This window comes from Mixophyes fleayi, chromosome 10, assembly GCF_038048845.1.
Source record: "Mixophyes fleayi isolate aMixFle1 chromosome 10, aMixFle1.hap1, whole genome shotgun sequence".
NCBI classification, from domain to species: Eukaryota; Metazoa; Chordata; class Amphibia; order Anura; family Limnodynastidae; genus Mixophyes; species Mixophyes fleayi.
The window spans coordinates 9231199-9255174 of NC_134411.1; the positions used below are offsets into that span (position 1 = coordinate 9231199).

The following is a 23976-nucleotide window of genomic DNA, read 5'->3' on the forward strand; positions in this document are numbered from 1 at the left end:
AGGGTAACTAAGTTTATTGAAGCCATGAGGTGGAAGATCTGGGCCTTGTACCCTCCCACTTCCCCAACTTCTTAACGTTCTCTGTAGTGTAGGTTTCATTGTCTGGTGGTCACCAGGCAATAACTAATAACTATTAAGGGCGAACATCATTTGAAAGACGGAAATATACTTTTTCAAATGAGTGGTCCCAATAGTTACTTGGAGCCAGGATGGATGGGATCTGGGCATTACAACACCCCGATCCCTGGTCTGATTAATATTTTCTGTAATGTATGGTGTTATTGTCTGATGATCACAAGTGATCACCAAACTATAACTACTCCCTTCTTTCAAATGAGGGTGACCCTGAGTTTATTAAAGTCAGGATGGGGGAGATCTGGGATTCTTAACAGTGTCCTCCTCCCCTATTCCTGGACTTCTTAATTATCTGTAGTGTACAATCTTATTACTACTGTAGATGCCAGGATGGGGGAGATCCTACCCCCCCCCCCTGTGAGGTTACAATGGCAGATGCTTGTGGGGGAGGGGGGCTGCCTTCCTTTGGATCAACACATCTAAAATATACAAAAGATTGAACTTGATGGTCTTGCGCATTTCTTAATCTCATCTCTTAACTCTCACTTACATGGAATTATAATGATAATGGGCAGGATCTGCCATCAAAGATATATTAAGACTATTAGGGGGGTATTCAATTGTTAGCGTTAACGGAAAAAAAAACGAGCGCTCAAAAAATATTACCGTTTATACGGTAATATTGCGCGCGAAAAGCGTTAATACGGTAGTTTACTCGCGGAATTTCAGCGGCGAGCTGAAATTCCGCGAGTAATTACCGTATTAACGCTAAGATTTTTTGAGCGCTTGTTTGAGAGCGTTAACGCTAACAATTGAATACCCCCCTTAAGCTTCAGTGGGAGAAGTGTGCAACACAGTAGATGTGTTTTGAGATCTACTTAAATCTTAGCCTTTCTGTAAATATATATATATTCTTAAGAAGAGCATTGCTCATTTCAATGTACCTATTAATATGCTGAATATATAATAGTGAATACTTTATTTGATAAATGGGGATACAGTACATGCCTAACTATGTATGTAGAGATGTAAGAATCTACTTGATGATGTGCAAGACATTAAACACAATGGGGGGTATTCAATTACAATTTGCGGTCGCAATTACGCCCAAGCTGCGCCTATAAAGCGTCATTACAGTAGCGCAACATCACGGATTTCTGTGCACACCCCTATGAGGTGTGCACAGAAATCCATGATGTTGCGGTCCCGGGACCCTTGCGGCCGCGAATCATAATTAAATATGCCCAAATAAATGATTAGCATTTGTGCCTGAATCAGCCTCGGGTGTGACCTAAACAATTTGACAAATTCAAAATTCAGAGGAATCATTATGCTGTTAGAATAAATACACATTGTCAGGGGAAGTAGTCTAGCTAATGACTCAATTTCTGACCTAATATCTACTAGGATATTAAATTGGATAAATCCTGTAATTCTGGTATCAAACCAAATTACATGTTTTTGAAAAGTGCCTGTCCTGTGTCCCGATTGGTTGATGATTCACATTTATGCTGATGAGGGTCGAAACAATATTTTTCCTAAATCGATGCTTGTTTGGTTGGCCGTACCCATCCCAATATTGTCCAAGGCAACATTTCTCACGGTGCACATTCTTATTACTGAAACAATTTAAGCATTACCATTTAACCCTGTATGCCCTAAAATTAAGAATATGTCCAGTATATCTTAAGAGAGGGCATTAGCAAGTGCACAAATTTAATATCTGCATCCCTGGCTACAAGCAGGTAACTGCACCCAAATAATACATCCTCTGGGAGCACACACCTGTCCTCAGCACAGCATATGTGCAGCTGGAGTAATGTTATTTGGAAAGTAATATTTTATTGGTATTTTGTCAGGTGACAAAAGCGAAACACTGAGTTTAAGCCAAATAGGTGCAACCTTTTCCTCCATGCCCGAGGGGCTGTCCCTGTGTTAGGAACATATAACAGAATTGGTTCAAAAATGTTTCCATCTGTTTTCTTTACACATATTTTCAATCACTCTCCTCCGAGCTATAAACATATTATAATGAAAGCTATAGAAGACCTATTTTTGATAATTCATTATTCATTGAAGCATATTTTTTTAATATTTAATGATATGAAAAGTCATCTTGTAAAGGTCACAAACCTACAAGTAAAAAAAAGTATACAGCTTGTGTATTACAATTGTCTTCTGCAAACCTGGCTCTGGGTGACGTCTGTCTGTGTCATTCAATAGTCTTACAGTTATAGAAGTTATTTGTAAATTATATATATTATTATTATATACTAGTTCTGATTCTAGACCTACATGTGAGTGGTACCTTAAATAAGATTAGAAAAGGGTTAATATGTCAAATAGTTAATAAGTCTCTTCATGTCCTCCTCATTACTTTATGTTTAGAGTGCCTTTAAAACAGCCTTACCTTCCCCTTCACAGGGCAAAGGCTGGTTTTTATTTCTACTGAACAGGCTCAGTAATCACTACCATAGAAGAAACCAAGACTGCAAATAACAGCAGCGTTTTTACCTTGACACATGTGCTGTATACAGACACTATGGAGAACATTTATAAAAGCTGGTGAACAAGTAACTAAGCAAAAATTATACTCTAACCTTGGGCCCAAGTGTGCCATATCTATCTATCTATCTATCTATCTATCTATCTATCTATCTATCTATCTATCTATCTATCTGTCTGTCTGTCTGTCTGTCTGTCTGTCTGTCTGTCTGTCTATCTATCCATCTATCCATCTATTCGTTCCAATTATGCCACATAGTAGTACCCTCAATTCATATTATGCCACAGTAGTGCGCCCAGTTCATATTATGCCACACATAAGTGGCAAAATTCCTATTATACCACAGTAATACCCCTAATTCATTTTATGCCACAGTAATGCCCTCAGTTCATATTATGCCACACATAAGTGTCACAATTTCTGTTTTGTCACACATATGTGCCCCCAATTTACATTATGCCACAGTAATATCCCCAATTAATTTTATGCCACACATAAGTGCCCCCAATTCATTGTATGCTACACATAATTGACCCAATTCATATTATGCCACAGTAATGCCCTCAGTTCATTTTATGCCACAGTAATGCCATCAGTTCATATTATGCCACACATAAGTGCCCCCAATTCATATGACACAGTAATGCCCCCAATTCATTTTATGCCACACATAAGTGCCCCCAATTCATATTATCCCACAGTAATGCCCTCAGTTCATATTATGCCACACATAAGTGACACAATTCACATTATACTACAGTAATGCCCCAATTCATTTTATGCCACACATACGTGCCCCCAATTCGTATAGTGCCACACACAAGTAACTGCAATTCACATTATGCCACACATTAGTGCCTCCAACTAATATTATGCCATACATAAGTGTCCACAATTAATTTAATGCCTCATTAGGCAGCTGTGTGTGCCTCTCACCTCACGAGTCATCCGTTTTGCTATAGTGCCTTGGAGGAACTGCAGTTCAGTTTCAGCGATGTCCTGCACTGCTTGCTGACCCCTGCCCTAGCCCATAGCAACTAATCAGATGCATGTTTAATTAGTTGCTGTGGGTTGCTGCATCGCTGGGCCGCATGGCAAAATTATTGGGGGGAGACAGCTATGCAGTCCGTCCTCCCGCTCTTCTGTTTGGGCTTTGTTACAATACTTACCTTTCCACGCTCCCCCGCCGCTCCGTCGGACCCGGAAGCCGCACTTCCGGGTTCAGCGATCACGTGACCGCTACCTAGGGCGGTCACATGATCATCCAGGGCGGGGAATTCAAATGGGACTCTGCATAAAAACCTAGCTCTGACACTTGGAGAGTGTCAGAGCAACTTACCAGTTCCTGGCTCCTGATTCCTGTGTCCTTCCTTGTTCCTGCTTCGTGTGTATTGACTCCCAGTGTACCGACCCGGCTTGTTCACTCTTCTGGATTCCGTTGTCCTCTGTGTACCGACCTGGCTAGCTGATCTCGCTTCTGTTCTTGTGACCCGTGTACCGACCCGGTTTAATTGACTCCGAGACCGCTTCCTGATTCTGTCTGCATTGCCTGCCTGTGTACCGACCCGGCCTGTCCGACTACTCTCATCTTGTTCCTGCTCCGCTGTACTACACCTTGGGGCAAACCTGAGGACCGCAACCTGCGACTCCTGGCAGCAAAGCCCATCCCGCCTTGCGGCGGTTCTTGGTGAATACCGGGGAGATCGTTAGACTCCGCACCTCAGGTAAGCCAGCGTTAATCAAGGTTAGTAGAGAATCCAGTAAATCCGTTACAGTTTGCTCTGACCATGGATCCAGCAGTTAAAGATCTACTGGAGAATTTTGTGGGTAGAATGGATAAACAGGAGGCGAACCAAGAGCAACTTTTAAAATTCCTTCAGAGCTTATCTACCCGGCTGGATGTTGTTCAGAACACCTTAGTGGCTACCGGACCTCCAGCACCAGTGCGTGCGACTCCGGACCCCCCTCCTGCAGCAGCTTCTTCCTCCTAAATTCGGATGCCTAATCCGCCTAAATTCGATGGAGACCCTAAACTTTGCAGAGGATTCCTGAACCAATGCTCCATCCACTTTGAACTGTTGCCAGGGAATTTTCCTTCTGAAAAGGCTAAAGTGGCCTATGTGATATCACTGCTCTCTGGTCAAGCCTTAGCGTGGGCATCTCCATTATGGGAGCGGAATGATCCTATCCTGCATAGTTTATCCACCTTTTTGTCCACCTTTAGGAAGATTTTTGACGAGCCCGGAAGAGTTTCCAATGCCGCTGCTGGGTTATTGCGTCTCCGCCAAGGAAACCAGTCTGTGGGTCAGTATGCGGTCCACTTCAGAACTATGGCCTCGGAACTCCGCTGGAACGATGAGGCTCTTGTAGCTACATTCTGGCAGGGTCTTTCAGATCGAATTAAAGACGAGCTGGTGTCTCAGGAACTCCCTGCATCTTTAGACGATCTCATCTCCCTCTGCGTTAAGATTGACTTACGTTTCAAGGAGCGAAGTTCTGAGAAGGAACAGTCCCGACGCAGTATGATCCGTCTAGCTCCCAATTTCCAAACACCTGTTCTTCCACCCGAGGAACCGATGCAATTGGGAAGGACCCGCCTATCGGCCAAAGAGAGAGAGAGAAGATTCCGAAACAAGTTATGTTTATATTGTGGAGAGAGCGGGCATCTTCTGAACTCTTGTCCCAAACGTCCGGGAAACGACAGGGCCTAACGTGTTCAGGAACTGTGTCATTAGGCCTCCTTATTTCTTCTCCCTCAGTTCCTTATAATAATGATTGTGTCACTATTCCCATTTCTTTACAGTCTGGACAACATACCTTTTCTCAATCCGCACTCCTTGACTCCGGAGCAGCTGGGAATTTCATTTTGGCTGCCTTGGTAAAGCAATTCTCTATCTCCACGCTAGCCCTAGAACAACCTATCTCCCTTTTAGCCATTGATGGGGGAAGAATCCCTGAAGGATCTATCTTTTTACGCACCTCTCCTCTTCGTCTTTAGATTGGAGCCCTACATCAGGAGAGTATCTCCTTCTTCGTCATCCATAAAACTACCAATCCTGTTATCCTTGGACTTCCGTGGCTCTGTCTCCATTCTCCTAACGTGGATTGGCAGTCCGGTCATATCTTATCCTGGGGACAACATTGCTTAAATCATTGTCTATCAAAAGTAGTTCCCAAGGAGGGTCCCAAACGCCACAGGAGGGTACCCTTGGCACTGCTTCCTGAACCCTACCAAACCTTTTCCGATGTCTTTTGTGAACAAGAGGCCACGAAACTCCCTCCACATAGAATTTTGGATTGTAATATAGATCTTATTCCTGGCAAACCAGTACCCCGAGGCAGAGTTTATCCACTTTCAGTTCCCGAATCTAAGGCCATGGAGGATTATGTCCAAGACAATCTCAGAAAAGGCTTTATCCGGAAATCCTCTTCTCCTGCTGGGGCAGGCTTTTTCTTCGTAAAAAAGAAGGACGGGGGCCTCCGCCCCTTGTATTGACTATCGAGGCCTTAATGCCATCACCGTAAAAAATCGGTACCCTTTACCATTAATCTAAGAATTATTTGATCGGATAAAGGGGGCTACCATCTTTGCTAAATTGGACCTCAGAGGGGCCTATAACCTGGTGCGCATTAAGGATGGAGATGAGTGGAAGACAGCCTTCAACACCCGGGACGGTCACTTTGAATACTTGGTCATGCTGTTTGGGTTATGCAATGCCCCGGCTGTTTTTCAAGGCTTCATGAATGAACTCTTTCAAGACCTATTATATCAATGTGTGGTCATCTACTTGGATGATATCCTCATCTTCTCCCAAGACTTAGTATCACATCGCAAACATGTCTTGGAGGTTCTGTCCCGCATTAGGAAGAATTATTTATATTGTAAATTAGAGAAGTGCATCTTTGAACAAAGGCAAGTTCCCTTCTTAGGATATATCATCTCTGGCACTGGATTGCAAATGGATCCTACCAAGTTAAAAGCCATACTGGATTGGCCTCAACCCTCGGGCCTTAAGGCTACACAGCGGTTCCTGGGATTCTCCAATTACTACCGCCAGTTCATTAAAGGATACTTTACCTTGGTGGCTCCCATCACTGCCTTAACCCGTAAGTCTGCAAATGCCAAAATATGGTCCGGAGAGGCCATCCAAGCTTTTGCTACCTTAAAATCTTTCTTTTCCTCAGCACCCATCCTCCAGCAACCTGACTGTTCCCGCCCGTTCATTCTAGAGGTGGACGCATCCTCCGTAGGTACAGGAGCAGTTCTTTCTCAACGAGACACTACCGGTAAACTCCGTCCATGCGGATTCTTTTCCCGTCGTCTTCTTCCTGCTGAGAAGAACTACGGTATCGGGGATAAGGAGCTCCTGGCCATGAAATTGGCTCTTTTTGAATGGAGGCATCTTCTAGAAGGAGCCCAGTTTCCCATCACTATCTACACTGATCACAAGAACTTGCTATATCTACGTACGGCACGCTGCCTAAATCCTCGACAAGCAAGATGGTCCTTATTCTTCTCCCGATTTGACTTCCAACATTTCCTTCCGTTCTGGATCTAAAAATATCAAGGCAGATGCTCTATCTCGCTCATTTGATCCTGCTGACTCGGAACCCTTGGAGGAGAATAAATTTATTCTGGACCCTAGTCGAATATTGGCAGCAACCCATATCAAGAAAAGCTGTCCTCCAGGCAAAACCTTAATTTCTGCACCTCTGCGCATCAAACTTCTACGATGGGCTCATCGTTCCCTCTTCTCGGGTCATGCTGGCATCTGCAAGACTTGGGCCCTGTTATTTCGCAATTACTGGTGGCCTTCCATACGGGAAGATGTAAGGAAGTTTGTGTCTTCATGTTCCATATGTGCCCAACACAAAACCCCCAGGAGGAGGCCTTATGGTCATCTACTTCCATTACCAGTTCCTGAATACCCATGGTCACAAATCTCCATGGATTTTATCACTGACCTACCTCCCTCCAAGTCTTGTACTGTGGTCCTAGTGGTCACAGACCGCTTTTCGAAAACTGCTCACTTCATTCCATTGAAAGGTCTTCCATCCTCCTCCTCGTTGGCTGATATTTTCATCAAAGAGATATTCCGCCTTCATGGTTGTCCTCATCACATTGTCTCCGATCGAGGATCTCAGTTTATATCCAAATTCTGGAGATCCTTTTGTCATAAATCTGGGATCAAGCTTGATTTTTCCTCTGCATATCACCCCCAGTCTAACGGTCTCACAGAGAGAACCAACCAGGAGTTGGAGAAATTTTTAAGAATATTCATATCTGCCAATCAAGACAACTGGGTGGACCTCCTTCCATGGGCTGAGTTTGCCCATAATAACCATTTCCATGAGGCTCTCTCTAGTTCTCCTTTTTTTGTTCTCTATGGCTGTCATCCTAGATTACCCACCTTTTCCCAAATTACTGCTTCTGAAGTCCCAGCAGTGGACGTATTATTTCGTAACTTCGCACATATCTGGGAACAAACCAAATCAAGTCTCAGAAAAGCCATCTCTCGTTCTAAAGAGTCTTATGATAAAAAGAGAGGAGCCGGCCCTAATTTCTCTATCGGGGATAAAGTTTGGCTATCTACACAGAACATTTGGTTAAAGGTTCCCAGCAAGAAATTTGCTCCCAGGTTCATTGGTCCATTTTCCATCTCAGAGATCATCAATCCAGTAGCGTTCAGATTAAGCTTACCACGTTCTCTACGTATCCCAGATGTTTTTCATGTATCATTGCTGAAACCAGTGGTTACCAACAAGTTTTCCACCCCTCCTAGGGCTCCTCCCCCTGTTATTATTCAGAATCAGGGTGAATATGAAGTAAAACAAATCTTGGACTCCCGTAAAAACAGAGGTGGTGTACAATTCCTAGTAGACTGGAAAGGTTACGGTCCCGAGGAACGCTCCTGGGTAAGAGCAGTCGACCTTCATGCACCCCGTCTACTCAAACTCTTTCATAAAATATTTCCCTGTAAACATGTATAGGTGTTCGGAGTCTACCTTTAAGGTAGGGGGTACTGTTACGATACTTACATTTCCACGCTCCCCCGCCGCTCTGTCGGACCCGGAAGCCGCACTTCCGGGTTCAGCGATCACGTGACCGCTACCTAGGGCGGTCAAATGATCACCCAGGACGGGGTATTCAAATGGGACTCTGCATAAAAACCTAGCTCTGACACTTGGAGAGTGTCAGAGCAACTTTCCAGTTCCTGGCTCCTGATTCCTGTGTCCTTCCTTGTTCCTGCTTCGTGTGTATTGACTCCCAGTGTACCGACCCGGCTTGTTCACTCTTCTTTATTCCGTTGTCCTCTGTGTACCGACCCGGCTAGCTGACCTCGCTTCTGTTCTTGTGACCCGTGTACTGACCCGGTTTGATTGACTCCGAGACCGCTTCCTGATTCTGTCTGCATTGCCTGCCTGTGTACCGACCCGGCCTGTCCGACTACTCTTATCTCGTTCCTGCTCCGCTGTACTACACCTTGGGGCAAACCTGAGGACCGCGACCTGCGACTCCTGGCAGCAAAGCCCATCCCGCCTTGCGGCGGTTCTTGGTGAATACCGGGGAGATCGTTAGACTCCGCACCTCAGGTAAGCCAGCGTTAATCAAGGTTAGTAGAGAATCCAGTAAATCCGTTACAGGCTTCACTGCGCATGCTCTGAAATAATAGTGGTTGCAGCCAATGGTGCACCGTCCTACACCCACTATTAATCCCTGCACCAACTATTAATCCCTGCACCAACTATTAATCCCTGCACCAACTAATACAAACTAGCGCAGTTGCAGGGTGCGCAGTGTAACAGGCCCTCTCTCACGTATCTCTATGCCCTGTAGCCACTTCACTGTCTGCAACAACGGTAGGATCAGCAAGCAGAAATACAAACAAAAATTGCTTCACTTGAGCACCAACAACATGAATATATCTTCTCTTCCTCATAAACAGCTGAAAACAATTACAACGTCAAGTCAGCAACATAGACGTAACTGTCGGGGTAGCAGCTGCCGGTCTCATATAGCTGCCACTGGTGCTGCCAAGCCTTGCTACCCTCTATCATTTTAAAGGAGAATAATGCATTGCCCATGATCTGCAGGGAGCTTCAGGACCTTCTTGCTACTGACCCTAAACACCACAAAGCATTTGAAAGCCCAGAATGCTGTGAGCGCAGCATTTCTGGCTTGGGTTCTGATGCTGGGTCTTCTTCATCATCATGGCATCTGTACCAGTAGGGTTAGAGGTATGAGGAACCAGGTTAATCAATGGATTCACCTCACCTGATTGTATCGTCTTCCTTGGTCCAGTACCACTCAAGCTAGTGAAGCGGCTCACTTCCTGGATTAAGTGCTTTGGATTCTCTGCCTCTAATTAGCCCTTCTCTTGTAGTCAGTAATAGTTCCTAGCAGGTTTCAAATGTGGCTTTGTCTGCTGTCAATTTTTTCTAAGTGTAATCAAGTCTGGAAGGCTGTGGGACCCTCAAGAATTAAATGTAGTCTCTGACACTACAGAGAGTTTGGCAGTGCCAAAGCTTTGGGTCATACCTTATTTATACTCTGCATTAAGCACATTCTGTAGTTTGCAGGGAGCTTACCATGTCGGAGTAGGCAAATGACTTTACTGTGCTTGGATCAACAAGTCCTTCCCCTTGCATATCAGCTAGCTCTTCTGACTCCACGTGGGACACTGAGCTTGTAGAATGCCATTTTCAAACAAGCACTGTCCACTCGGGTACACTGGATGTTTTGTTCCTAAATCATCTTGTGGTACAGGATATTGGTACAGGGAATTGCTTGATCACACTATGATCAAGCAAGTGTAGTTGGCTGCAGAGTTCTGCCTCAGATCATATCACATCACCTATGTTAACCTCCGGGGAGCCAAGAAGGCTCCTTTCTTTTCTTCCCAACCTCCTTACACAACCTCCTTAAATATCTACAGATTAAAAAAGACAGTTTGATGCTTGACCGTCTATTGTCATAGTCGCTGGCTCTGTTGACTGTTGTGTTAGTCTTCTATTGCACTGATCACCTATATGCTGGTTCCTCCATCACCACCAAAGTTTCTTGCACAAGAACACCATTGGGGAAAAAAATATATAGTTACTCACATCCAAGTGACCGTGCCAAAAAAAGTTAAAATAGCTAACAAACTGAATCTGTATCCTGGAGAATGCCCTTGTTTTATCAACTTGAAATACTGATCGATGACAGACTCGTTAAAGAGAGTTTAATATATGCAGTCCTAATGGAGCAGTAATTGGTTGAAATTGGGATGTAAGAGTTTAGTCTAAGTGGCTATTTTTTTTTTATAAACTAGCAAGACCAATGAAGAGTCTGAGCGACACACTGTCACTACATATGTCCCCCCACTCTCAAAATTAAGTTATGCTAAGGAGTATTCTAGGAAGAAATAATGGAAATAATCAAGAGTAGGATCCAGGGGTGGACCGAATTATGCAATGGGTCCTGGCATGCCATTGCTGTCTCGAGGCTCCCACCCTTCTCTTGAGCATGCACTAGCACTCACACATTCTCAAAGAGTGGGGAACGCAGAGGAGAAGACCATCTGTCCTCCAGGGCCTTGTAATGGTGGTAGTTCCACTGATGTTTCAGGGCCAGATCCATGGACTGTAAAATGGGTGTGCACCTGGAAGTATACACCCTTATTGCCATCTATTCAACATGGAATAGATCTTAAAGGCAATTTTTTTTTAGCAATATCCCCAATTAGTGGGTTAGCTACCGGTCTCTAGTGGATTGTGTCTAGCATTTACCTTATTTTCACATTTTTCTCCAGTATGCTTCAAAGTTTGCATCCGCTGTCTGTGCCCCCCACCTCTGAATTATGTGCTAAATAGTTTTATGATTTTGGACAGATGCTAAAGAAATAAAGTCCACGAAAAGTGCTTTCACATGTGAGTTAAAACAGAAGCCTTAGTACATTTTCATATTCAGACTAACATAAAACCACAAGGCACTGAAAGTCACACGAAAACACAGGGCGTGGGCCATTATGTTGCATTTAGAAGCCAAGAAGACAATAAATGAGTTTATACTTAATGTTTTATGTGTTGGATGCAAAAAGGTATATGTTACAAGGACAGGACATGTGGTTTGAGTGGAAAAAAGGGTTACTTGGTAGATACGGCAATGCTTAGCGTAGAAGTGACACTTCCACAAGTCTGTTAGAAGATATGATCGTATGTGTCAAGTTTGTCAAAGAAAAAATAAAAACCAAGATAGGTTAGAACGGAATTTCTTGCTTGTAAACACAAGAAACCCTGACTTGAGAATACTTATTATTATCCTCAAGTATCACTTAATGGCTTGAGCACTGGCAAGGACATATTGTGGTTTTAACCGAGTTAATGTAACGTATATTTTCACAAAAAATAACCTGTTTTGAATTGTTTGGAGAGGTTTGAGATACTAAATCCAATCCGCATGCATAAAAACAATGACATTATTACTTGACAGCAGAGGAGACATCCTACCTTTAACCGCCATAAAACGACCGTACCCATCTCAGCAAACTGAGAGCCTGCTATCATAACCTCTTTTATAATGCCATAAACCATCGCTGTAAAGTGAAAGACATAGCTACAAGGTGGTTTGTCAATACCTGTCAGCTCCCCGAGGAGGTGTAGCCAGTAATCTTGGGTTAATCTTCAATGAGAAGGCTTGATTGGTAAAAGTGGGTGTGTTCTGAGATGATAATGATTTTGCTTCCTGTTGGGGAGCTAGTTGAGAGAAAACCTGTGACTGTTTGGATGTGTGCTCTCCAATTCCAAGTACAACAAAGAGATTAAGATATATAACTGAAGTTACTTGAGCAATGAATTCGTCCCAAGGTCCCCCATGGGATGTCCCAGCGGTGTACGGTATGTCTGTGTTCTACTATTGTCTTCATGTCTTCTCTGAGGAATGTTCTCACTAACCATTAAAGTGTGCCGTGTAGATTATATGTTAATAATAACATCATCAATAGTCATTTGCATTGTATATTAAGTATATGTTTTATCTTACAGAGCAGAGGAAAAAATATTCCAACTCCAATGTCATCATGCATGAAACATCGCAGTACAACGTGGAAGTAAGTGTCTATAACACATTATGTTGTCGTATAGCAGGTGCACTGCTGACATGTTGCAGGGAAGCAACTGTGCTCTAGATGTTAGCGTGAGGATTCTGGATTGTAAAGTCATGGTTCAGTATGGACATGTATAGATTCTGTGTCAGTGAGATTAGGTGTGGACGTGGGAGGATTCTGCTACTTCTCTATACCAAGTTTTGTTACATATCTATACCGAGAGAGACCTCTGGTATATATATATATGTGTGTTTATACATGAGGTATACTAGAGGGACCTCTGTTTTATACGTTTCTATACATGGGTGGTTCTGTGACATATCTCTACTCAGACATGTATGTTATATATCTATATGTCAATACATAAGTTGGTCCTGTTACATGTCTATGTCTATGTTACACTTATGTTAGGTTGTCAGTTAAAGATTTATAGGGAGAAAGGACTGTCCTGTAAAAACTGGGATACATAGGAACCATATACCATGAGCTGATGCCGACCACCTAACATCTCAAATGGAATAATAGAGACACTGAAGATTAAAGGATACATAATCGCTTGGGGACTTTATATATTGGCATTAGTTTGTTGGATATCGCCTCTCATGGCCCAACTTCGGTGCATAGTATAAAACAGGGTGGAAGCTGGGTACACACTACAGGAAGTTACTGTAGATGCGATTTGTGTAACGATTTTACCAACGACTGAAAGTACTTATTTATGTGTACACACCTACATGCTTTACCTTCATCTGTCATAACCAAGTGCTGAAAAGATTGTGACTCTGCACACTCTATAGCGATCTGTTCTGCCTACACTGCTGGCCGTGAGCGCAAAGACACTTCACAATTTGCCCGACATCGTTCTGTTGTTTATAGTGATTTTTAGTCAGTTCACAAAATCAAATCAAATGATACGATGTGCGTTGGAGCGATAAAACGTGATGGCGGGAGTGTACATACTAATGCAATATCGTTTATCATGTGATTGGCACGATGACTGTTTGAAAAACCTGTAGTCTTAATCCACATCTGCAAAGGACAGTTCTTTTAATAGATTGGAGAGGGTCAATACAAAGAGCTCGGTGTCACAGTGGTTGGCAGCAGATAACAGATAACCAGATCTGCACAACAGGGTGTGATTAACAAGTGTCAGAGAAAAGCAGGTTAGACTCAAAGGTCGCTTCCTCCCCTACATAGCCACTCCTTAAATGCTCGTACACATGGACTTTAAACCATGTGTTCAGCGCTCTTTCTTTTGGTAAATGCGTTTTTACACTGAGTGCCTAAGATATAACATTAGCTAATGGGCCTGTAGACACACGATTTCTGATAAGTGTTTGCTTTGATTTGCTGTCATCAATTTCAATGAGTCAACTTTTGAAGTACTATAGGGGGTAAATGTATTAACCTGTGATTGTAGCAAATCGACGCTAGAATGGCAGGTTATTGCATTTACCCCCAGGAGTGCTCACTTAGCATATAGTGCCCTCTGCCACTGGGTGGCTTTGAGAACACACTATCAAAGCTCTGTTAAAAGCAAATACATTGTGCAAGACTCTTCCTACGCTTTTAATAGGTGTTTATTTTTGTGGGTGTACGAGCCCTCAAATGGTACCTGGATGTCCAGGTGAGGAGTGGAGGTGACATTTGTAAATTGAGCATGTAGGATTAGTTCATCATCATCATCATCACCATTTATTTATATAGCGCCACTAATTCCGCAGCGCTGTACAGAGAACTCACTCACATCAGTCCCTGCCCCATTGGAGCTTACAGTCTAAATTCCCTAACACACACACACAGGCTATGGTCAATTTGTTAGCAGCCAATTAACCTACCAGTATGTTTTTGGAGTGTGGGAGGAAACCGGAGCACCCGGAGGAAACCCACGCACACACGGGGAGAACATTCAAACTCCACACAGATATGACCCCAGTGCTGTAAGGCAGAAGTGCTAACCCACTAAGCAACCATAAAAACACAGGACATTTGCAGACACGTCTTTATTTTTACCACTGCCTGCACGACTCCACTTTTTCAGAGGAAACAGAAAAGCATTTCCTAATATCCTGACCATCTACATCAGTTGCAGTTTATGGCTTGTGACTTATCGCTTCATTATTTAATGACCCGTAACCAATATACCACCAACCTGGCAGCACCCTGCCTCTTTCTGTGGGGGAGCACCATACTGTATAAATGGATTACGTGACTGTACAATTTCCTGCGCAATAACCTCATTCAGTCCTGTGACTCCTGATGTAGCTGATTACATGGCTGTTTAAAGGGAAAGTAAAGCTACAATTTGAAATTAATGTAAAGCAAAGGCTGTGCATTACTGAGCTGATTAATATACTCAAAGGGCCTGATTCATTATGAAATGTAACAACAAAGGAGTAAATGTGCTCCCGAACAAACCATGTTACAATGCGAGGAGAGCAAATTAGTTTATTATTTTGCACATAAGTTAAATAGTCTGTTTTTTTTATGTAGGACACAAATATTTAATAGCTTTATCTTTATACTGAAATTTAAAGTTGATCTAGGACATGTCCTACCCCAACTATAAATCTGTCTCCACATTTTAAATTTACCTCTCCCTCCAATGCAACATGGTTTTGCCAAGGTGCAAAGTTACTCCTATGTTTTGCTTTAGTTTCCTTAATGGACCAGGCCCGAAATGTTTATATTTAACTGTCCACCATGCTCTCTCTCAATCCTCCACAGCAGATTGCCATGTTAGGAGTGAGGTGCTTCTCTAACTAAGCAGACAGAGTTTGAGTGACAGACTTGGAGACTTGCTGGGTAAATCTGCACAGTCTGGATTGGTTCATTCACACATATATGTAAAGTGCGTTGTGAATATAAAGTTGCTGTGTTTGCAGTAGCCCTGTAGTAGTTTTGACTGTGAGTAGCACAAAGGACAGCAGTGCAAGCATATTAGTACATGAATGTTTTTGTTTTATAATGATATACTTCCATGAATATGGGGGGAGAGGAGAGAGCAGCGCACAGGTCTCAGTATCACATAGTTACTTGATGTGATGGTGCCTCCGCTGCCTTTCAATCACCCGCTGCCTTGTCACTGATGACCAATCAGATGCAGGCAGCACAGACTAAGCATGTTGCAGTGACTGCTGCCAGGGAAGACTGATAATCTATTTACCACTCCAGGGCCACAAGGTGCAGAGACAATGGCAAGGGGACGAGGTTTACTAACCATTATCTTTACCAATAGACCTCCTGGTGGGATTAACTGCAACAGTAGGTCATCAGATAGGACAACTTATGGCCTTTTAACTATTGCTATTAATATGCATTACTACCACCACCATTATTTCCTTTGTAACCTGCTTATTGCGTTCATCCCGTTTTTCGTACTAATGCTTTGACTTAACACCAGAGAGGTGTCACAGGAATTTAGGTGAAAATTGAGGAGAGAACTGCAAGGGGTAATTCGATGGAGATGACACATAGCAGAAGTTCAAATTGCTGCACCTCTGAATCTTGTCAATTATGGAGGACTAAATCCAGATAGTAGGGGTAATTTTGTACCAAACCATATTGTGCTGCTTTATAGTGAGGATAAGAATCCAATGGCTTTAAATTTGGCAGGTAAAAGATTTTTGGGTAACTAGACACCAAGAGCTAGATTTACTAAACTGCGGGTTTGGAAAAGCAGAGATGTTGCCTATAGCAACCAATCAGATTCTAGCTATCATTTATTTAGTGCAGTCTACAAAATGACAGCTAGAATCTGATTGGTTGCTATAGGCAACATCTCCACTTTTTCAAACCCGCAGTTTAGTAAATATACGCCCTAGTCACAATGTGCCTAAGAAAGCACATGTATCATCCTGGGGAAGGTAGGTAGAACAGGCGGAGTGGCCAGGGATGATGTAGGTGTTTTACAGGGGCCCACAGTGCAACAGGGCCAATGGGCCTTTAACTTCCATTGGAAAAAAGCCTTGATATATGTAAGCATTACATCACTGTAATACAAAGAAAAATATTCATTATGTATTCAGTTTAGAAGGAACTAAACCTAAAATACAAACATAAAATGTGTGTTGTATTGTTGTATTTTAGGATTAATATTTAGCACATGGACTGCACCTATTGTATTTTCTTGACGTCTTTGTTTACTGATGAAGTCATTGATTAGTCTTTGATTAGTATTACCTTCCCTTGCACCGGATCCTGTTATACGGCATGTCTGGAAATTTCGTCACACTCAGACCACGGCCTTTCCTTGTGGTAATAAAATACCCCCTGCTGTTTGTGCTTCAGTGTATGTTGATGGCTTTGTTGCCTGTTTACAAGTCAGAGTCATCTACTTTGTTGCCAAGAGCGAGTTTTCTACACCCTCTTATTATAAGACTAAATATACAAATAAGATAGCGCAATTCTCAAATCGACCTTTTTGCCTCTGATGAAACGGCAATAGACTGCCGAGAAACGCGTCAGGCAGACTACTAACCATACATGCTGGATGCTATATACTGAAGTTCCGGAGATCTGGACAGCTCTCACTTGACATACCCCGGGGTAGGACTTGAATTTTTTAACCAGCTATGTTGTTATTGCTGATACGTTTATAACACATACGGATATATCTCCTGCTGCAAGTGGAGGTCAGTGTCTCTGTTATACGGGCTGACAACATATGCCCCATCTTCATACTAGAATCACAGGCGGGTTGATATATTTCACTGCTGAACATCGGAATTTCTTAATACAGCGCATGATTCGAAATACCAACTTATTCATATTTTCCAGCTACATGCTTTCATCCAATCACCGCTGTAGGTGGGCTGATAAATTTTGATATTGAACTAATGAGCCTCTAACGGGAAGCGCAAGTTGCCGAACACAGCACACGTGCTGGTAATATAGGCTCACTCACAAATCTACAGCGCTGCACACCGCCTAGGCTCTGTACATCAACAGAGGAGACACTATAAAAGGAGGCTGTGATTTTCCATACGCATGGATGTGAGGCTTTATTTAACGTGTCCTTTTTGAATACAGTGGCATTTTTCTATTAATACACTTGGTATCATTGAACTTTCACTATATGGTGATATTTTTTGCATTAGGTGTTGCAATGACACCTTTTTAGTCGAATTACCGACTGTATATATGTATTACACACCATTGCTTATTAGTAATCCAGTATGTATTGGCATATTTATATTTATGCCTATAGTGATACAGATTTTTATTGGTTTCTCTTTTTTTGTATATATATGAACATTAAATAATTGTGCCGATTTGAGAATTGCGCTATCTTATTTGTATATTTAGTTTGCTCATTTTAGCAGGTCCAGACCCTGCCTAGATAAGCAGCATTTTCATCGGACACTCTAGTTGGACTAGCGCCCCTTATCTGTGTGTTTATTATAAGACTACCCTTGCAGTTAGGATGGTGTCAGATATGCGCTTTCAATTCTAATGCTTTTCTTGCTTTTCCAACAACAGCTTTCATAATGCTTAAATTAAGATCAGAAGACGCTGCATGCAATGCTTTATGAAAGTAATTGCTCCGCTGTGTCTTTCCCCTTTCTCTTCAATTTGTCAGCATGGAGTAATTCTAGCACATTGAATGTTAGCGCTTTTCTAGCTGAAGGTCTACCTGTCCATAATGAAGATTTTGTAGAAAATCTTTTATGGCCAAATGTATTTAGATAAGGACGCCAGGGAAGCCGAGCGGTGCTTAGCTCCCCGCGATACTGGTTTGTCAGTATAGTGTCCTTTTGCACATGCGTGAGCCAGCTTGAGTGCTGAAACTGGAGGCCTAGTAAGCATAGTTGCCTTCTCTCCTGGAATGTCCGAGATACTCCCGGATCTCTGGGAGGACTCCCGGGAGAGCAGGGCAACCTCCCAGTTTCTGGCCACTTGATTAGTTAAGTGACGGGGGCGGGATTAAGGCATGATTCACATCATTGTGGCCCCGCCCCTTGCTGTAATAGGCTGTAAATGGTGATGACCATTTGGGGGGGGGGGGGGCAAATGATACAATGTGCCGAGCCCCGCCCCCACCTGCCCCCCGGATCTCCCAGAGGCCAACTTGCCAAAGTTGTCAAGTATAAAATAAACTTTGGAAACAAAAAATATTTAAAGAAAACATTGTTAAATAAAAAATAAATAAGTGCTTTATTTTATTAATGAAGCATTTTTTCTGGTGGTAAACCCCGGCTATCACCATTCTGTATTGGAATAGGAGGACAGCCGCGGGACTTGTGCCACCACTCTTCATGTTAGATAGGCTTCCATATGCTTTGCATTAAAATTGCCTGTATGACTCCAGCCTTAAAAGTCTGAGCCACTGTAGTCATGTCAATACCTTTTTTAATTTTTACATATTATGCTGCAGTTTTATTTAGATCCATTGTTTTATTAGTAGACCAGTATATTGTATGTATTTAAATAAGAAATCTAAACACAAGAGACTAGTCTGGTAGTTTATATGTTATAATTGCAGATTTATGATAAAAATTACAATCAGTTGTTTGTTTTCATATCCTAAATGTTACAACAAAAATGGCGGAATCTGATTGGTTGCTATGGTTAGCACATTCTCTGTATAGTTTCCCATGGAACAGTTTTCATATATAAACCCTGTTTTATGTTTTTTGAATAGTTGTAGAAAGATAAAGGTGAAAATGAATACTATTTAAAACAAAAGTCTGTCTTTAATAACATTCACAGACCTTTAATCTATATATCTATTTCTGTAGTTGTTGTTTTTGTATTGTTATTTGAGGGAACATAACATGTAAATTACAGCATGTTGCAGTTTATAAACAAGTGACACGTTTTTGTGTCACTGATTTTCTGAAGGTCAAATGTTGTTTTTGCCTTTATTTGAATATTATCTGTAGTTGTATATTTATAGTGTATATTTAAAGTGAGAAGACTATTGAGTTATGTGGTATTTAAAACGAATATCTAGCAAAATCAAATACAAATGCAACTATTCAATAATTCATAGTTAAATATTATATAAATAATGGTCAATATATTAAATATGATAATACTAGTAAAATGTTAGTAAACAATAAATAAGTATACTAAATAGATCAAATATTAATGTATGGCTCAGTGGATATTAATAACATTTATTTGTGTTTATTTGATACTTTACTATCATTCTAAACAGACCATTTGTTTTACATGCCCCAATTGTACTGAATGTACATTTTACACATTTCCTAACCAGGATATCTGGAGACCTGTGTGTGTGTGCTATGATACCAGACTTATATTTTTTTATATTATATTTAGATTGGTTTTACTTTTTTGCAATATTTTAACATTAACGTGTCACAAAAACCATCATGGTATTTCTGATTATTATGTGATATGCAGCGTATCATATTAAAGCAGTTATTCATCTTGTGTGCTAAACTTGATAAGAGACAAGATACGGCCATCAGTATTTATGCTTAATAATGCTGTAGTTTGCATGTTTGTATTTTGAGATGTAGCCAATCAGGTTAGACAAAGAAAGCACATGATTAGTTGCTGTGGTATCACTGCAGGGTTGCACTGGAGCAATGTTAGTAAATAGCACTCATTAGGTGGTCATTTTGTCTGTGTAAAAGCTGCGTAGATCTTGTTCAGCGCTGCCAGGTCCGGTATGTAATACATACATATATATTTTAATTTGTATGTTTTTGTTCATATTTGAACAGATGACACTTTTAGACGGGTTAAGGAAAATCTTACCATATTTTGTGCCATAGAGATCTACACTTTGTCAGATAGCAGTGAGTCAGAAATGTGTGTGTTTGATTTTATGCAGATCTAGTGCCGGTCTGGGTATGGGAATTAAAAGTTGAAAACACACAATCTAGAGTTACAGCTAAATATGTAAGCCCCCATGCCTGATATGAATATTTTAAGTGTTTTTGAGTTTCTTTCAAAGTGAGTTCCAGATCAGGTTTAAGATACAAACATGTAAAAATGCGGTCTGATTATTCAGACTTGTGCAGGACTCCGATGTGCCTGTATTGAAATAGTAGTAAACTAAGGTGGCAATTTCATTGGCCAGTATATCAAATTTAGTCCAAGCTGACATGAGCTTGCAGTGCGTGTGTGTATATATATATATATATATATATATATATATATATAATATATATGGACCTCCACTGACCACCAACTATCTGGTCTAGTTGGTGGGCTACCACAATTATTATGTGCGTGTAGACGTTAGCCACCTGCGTTAATAGATCTCTGTGGGGGTCCACCTGTTCGACTTGACTGCCAGACCTGACCAATTGGCCCACCCACATGTGTTGTCAAACTGAACACACATCCTGACATTCAGTGATCCAGTCAAACATCCATATCTTAACATGTGTGATTTAGTATAGTTTCCTATTTAAAATGAGGGGTTTATTATCTGCTTATAGGCAATTAGTACAATTTAGGATCTTATTGGTTGCACATTATGTGGTATTGCAGCTTAAATCTGGTAATTGGCCTGTGTTTTTAGCCCAAAAATGGCTCCAGTGCTGATATTGATGCTTAAAACCTATGGGATCATTATCAGGCATTTTGGTAAATGTGGTTGTAAACTGACCTCTATCATCCTGTGCGGACAATCATCGTAACACCACATTAACAGGCCCAGTGATCCCAGAACTCATCTGGGCTCTTGATGCAAAGGGCTAAGAGGTGATATAAGGGGCAGCACGGTGGCTTAGTGGTTAGCTCTTCTGCCTCGCAGCACTGGGGTGATTAGTTCAATTCCCAAACATGGCCTTATCTGTGTGGAGTTTGTATGTTCTCCCCGTGTTGCATGGGTTTCCTCCAGGTGCTCCGGTTTCCTCCCACACTCCAAAAAAACATACTAGTAGGTTAATTGGCTGCCAACAAATTGACCCTAGTCTCTATCTGTCTGTCTGTGTGTGTGTTAGGGAATTTAGACTGTGAGCCCCAATGGGGCAGGGACTAATGTGAGTGAGTTCTCTGTACAGCGCTGCGGAATTAGTGGCGCTATATAAATAAATGGTAATGATAATGATGAAATTTCATCCAGTTTGTCAATAACATGTGTGGCCAAACGCGACAGTGATTCTATATTCTGCATTCGGGCCAAGCGACAGGATCTGGCCGGCTTGAGAGGAGATATTTAACAGATTATTCGTGAAAAAACTTGCTTGTGTTTTCTGCATAATATTGACTAGGATTTGTGTTTCCATCTCGAATACATGGCTAATGTCACTAGGACTTATGTAATAACTAGGAAGCATGCAAATAGACTTAAACAGGATGTCTTGTCACATTTATTTAGAAAGTATATTGTTTAAGTACCTTTACTTTTAACGTGGCATCCCAGAAAAATAAAATTTCTCCAACTCACAGCAAGAGAAGCCGGAATATATTGCAGATGGGTCAGTCTTATTGCTGTCCTGTCTTTAGCTAGTCTCTGTGTTTACGCACAGAATAAGGAACAGTACTGTGCTAAATACAAATTAAAAAAAATTAAAAGTAATATATTTTGTCATTGTAATTCCTTTTGACCAGGTTTAATCTACCACACAGATGATTTAACTAGAATTGCTAACATAATATGTTATCTAGTGGGAAAAAAAACAAAAAAAAAAACAAAATAAAGAAGTAAAACCTTTAAAAAAGTGAGAACTCATTTTACATAGCTTCCTCAAAACACAACTGATAGGCTATTTTCGTAGAAGACAATAATAAAAAAGTATAGTAAAATCTAATGAAAGTCATGTAGATTAACACTGTACTGGCCCATAATGCTAGTTTTCTGAGCAACACAACAATACAAATATCATATTATATACAGAACACAGAAATGCACGTACACAGAGTTCCACTTTTGATTGTACGTGTCATGCCAGAGTCACATGCCAGGCTCTCCCATTTGTGTTGTAAAAGATATTACCTCCCAGGTTGTGCGTACTTAGAAAGACAGAGAAATGGAGACAAAAAGAGAGATATAAGGGGAGAAGAAAATATTTTTATAGTAACTTACATCACTATTAGTCTAATGCTAGTATCTTTTCTCCATTTTTCTTGTTTTAATTGAACTTCTTCTTATACTGACTTGTGAGTTCTTCAGCAATGTAGCATGTGTAGGAATCTACACTTACTGTCATTGTTTTGATATACAATGGATGTCCTCTCTTTTTTCCCTAGCATCTGGCCACAATTTTGATGGACAGGAACGATGCTCTTGGAACTGTGGATGATACTATCAAACAGTTGTTTCAACTGGAATCTAAGGATAAAATCTGGGCCCAGGAGATGGTTCTCCAGGTTATGAGCACCTCAATCAGCCTTCTGGACTGTGCCACACAGGTATAATGTTTTCTGTATGCTTTGGAGACACCTACAACACAAATGTTTGCATTGTTTGCAGGTCATGAATGTAAAAAGTCAACAAAAGTCATGTAATAGAAACACTAACTAGTCTGTAGTATAACAACAAACCCACTAATTGACACCTGTCTCTTTCTGCGATAGGATGAATTGGAAGTTTTCCCTTTATCCATTGTCCTCCAGTGCCAGAGCATACAAGGTCCCCATCGCTACCCCAACATCCTTCTCCTTGTATGTCAGGAGGCAGACCAGAGCAAGCCTGACATACACTTCTTCAACTGCGAGATGGAGGTGAGTGATACCCAATGACAGACAATAATAGGTATCAGTAGATTCCAAGTTATTTGTGTTTAATAATATTATTATTGTCATTAAGTTGTAAGAGGCCACAGTGCTCCACAGGGCTGGACAGTAAAGAAAACAGAGCTTACATAAAACAAAGACATGCTACGTAAACATCCGTGGAGGATAAATGTCCCTGCTCATCAGAGCTTACAATCTTGTAGGAAAAGGGCACAGCTGAGACGAGGAGCAAGTATAGCCTAGAGTTGAGAGACATGGAGCGAGTATGGCCTAGAGTGGAGAGACATGGAGCGAGTATGGCCTAGAGTTGAGAGACATGGAGCGAGTATGGCCTAGAGTTGAGAGACATGGAGCGAGTATGGCCTAGAGTGGAGAAACATGGAGCGAGTATTGTCTAGAGTGGAGAGACATGGAGCGAGTATGGCCTAGAGTGGAGAGACATGGAGCGAGTATGGCCTAGAGTGGAGAGACATGGAGCGAGTATTGCCTAGAGTGGAGAGACATGGAGCGAGTATGGCCTAGAGTGGAGAGACATGGAGCGAGTATAGCCTAGAGTGGAGAGACATGGAGCGAGTATAGCCTAGAGTGGAGAGACATGGAGCGAGTATGGCCTAGAGTGGAGAGACATGGAGCGAGTATGGCCTA

The 23976-nt window shown here is 41.7% G+C and overlaps 1 protein-coding gene across 2 annotated transcripts in view; it reads left to right on the forward strand.

Annotated features, from left to right (window-relative positions):
• EPS8L2 (EPS8 signaling adaptor L2) overlaps positions 1-23976 on the forward strand; it is a 153261-nt gene that overhangs the window by 91945 nt on the left and 37340 nt on the right. The window contains exons 1-4 of one of the 2 annotated variants that reach the window (XM_075187827.1): positions 12369-12460; positions 12608-12672; positions 22846-23007; positions 23173-23319. In XM_075187827.1, coding sequence (XP_075043928.1) covers positions 12415-12460; positions 12608-12672; positions 22846-23007; positions 23173-23319 — 420 coding nt within the window. In that variant the 5' untranslated portion in view covers positions 12369-12414. Of the gene's footprint in view, positions 1-12368; positions 12461-12607; positions 12673-22845; positions 23008-23172; positions 23320-23976 lie in introns of those variants that run through there. The other variant, XM_075187826.1, reaches the window with a different exon arrangement.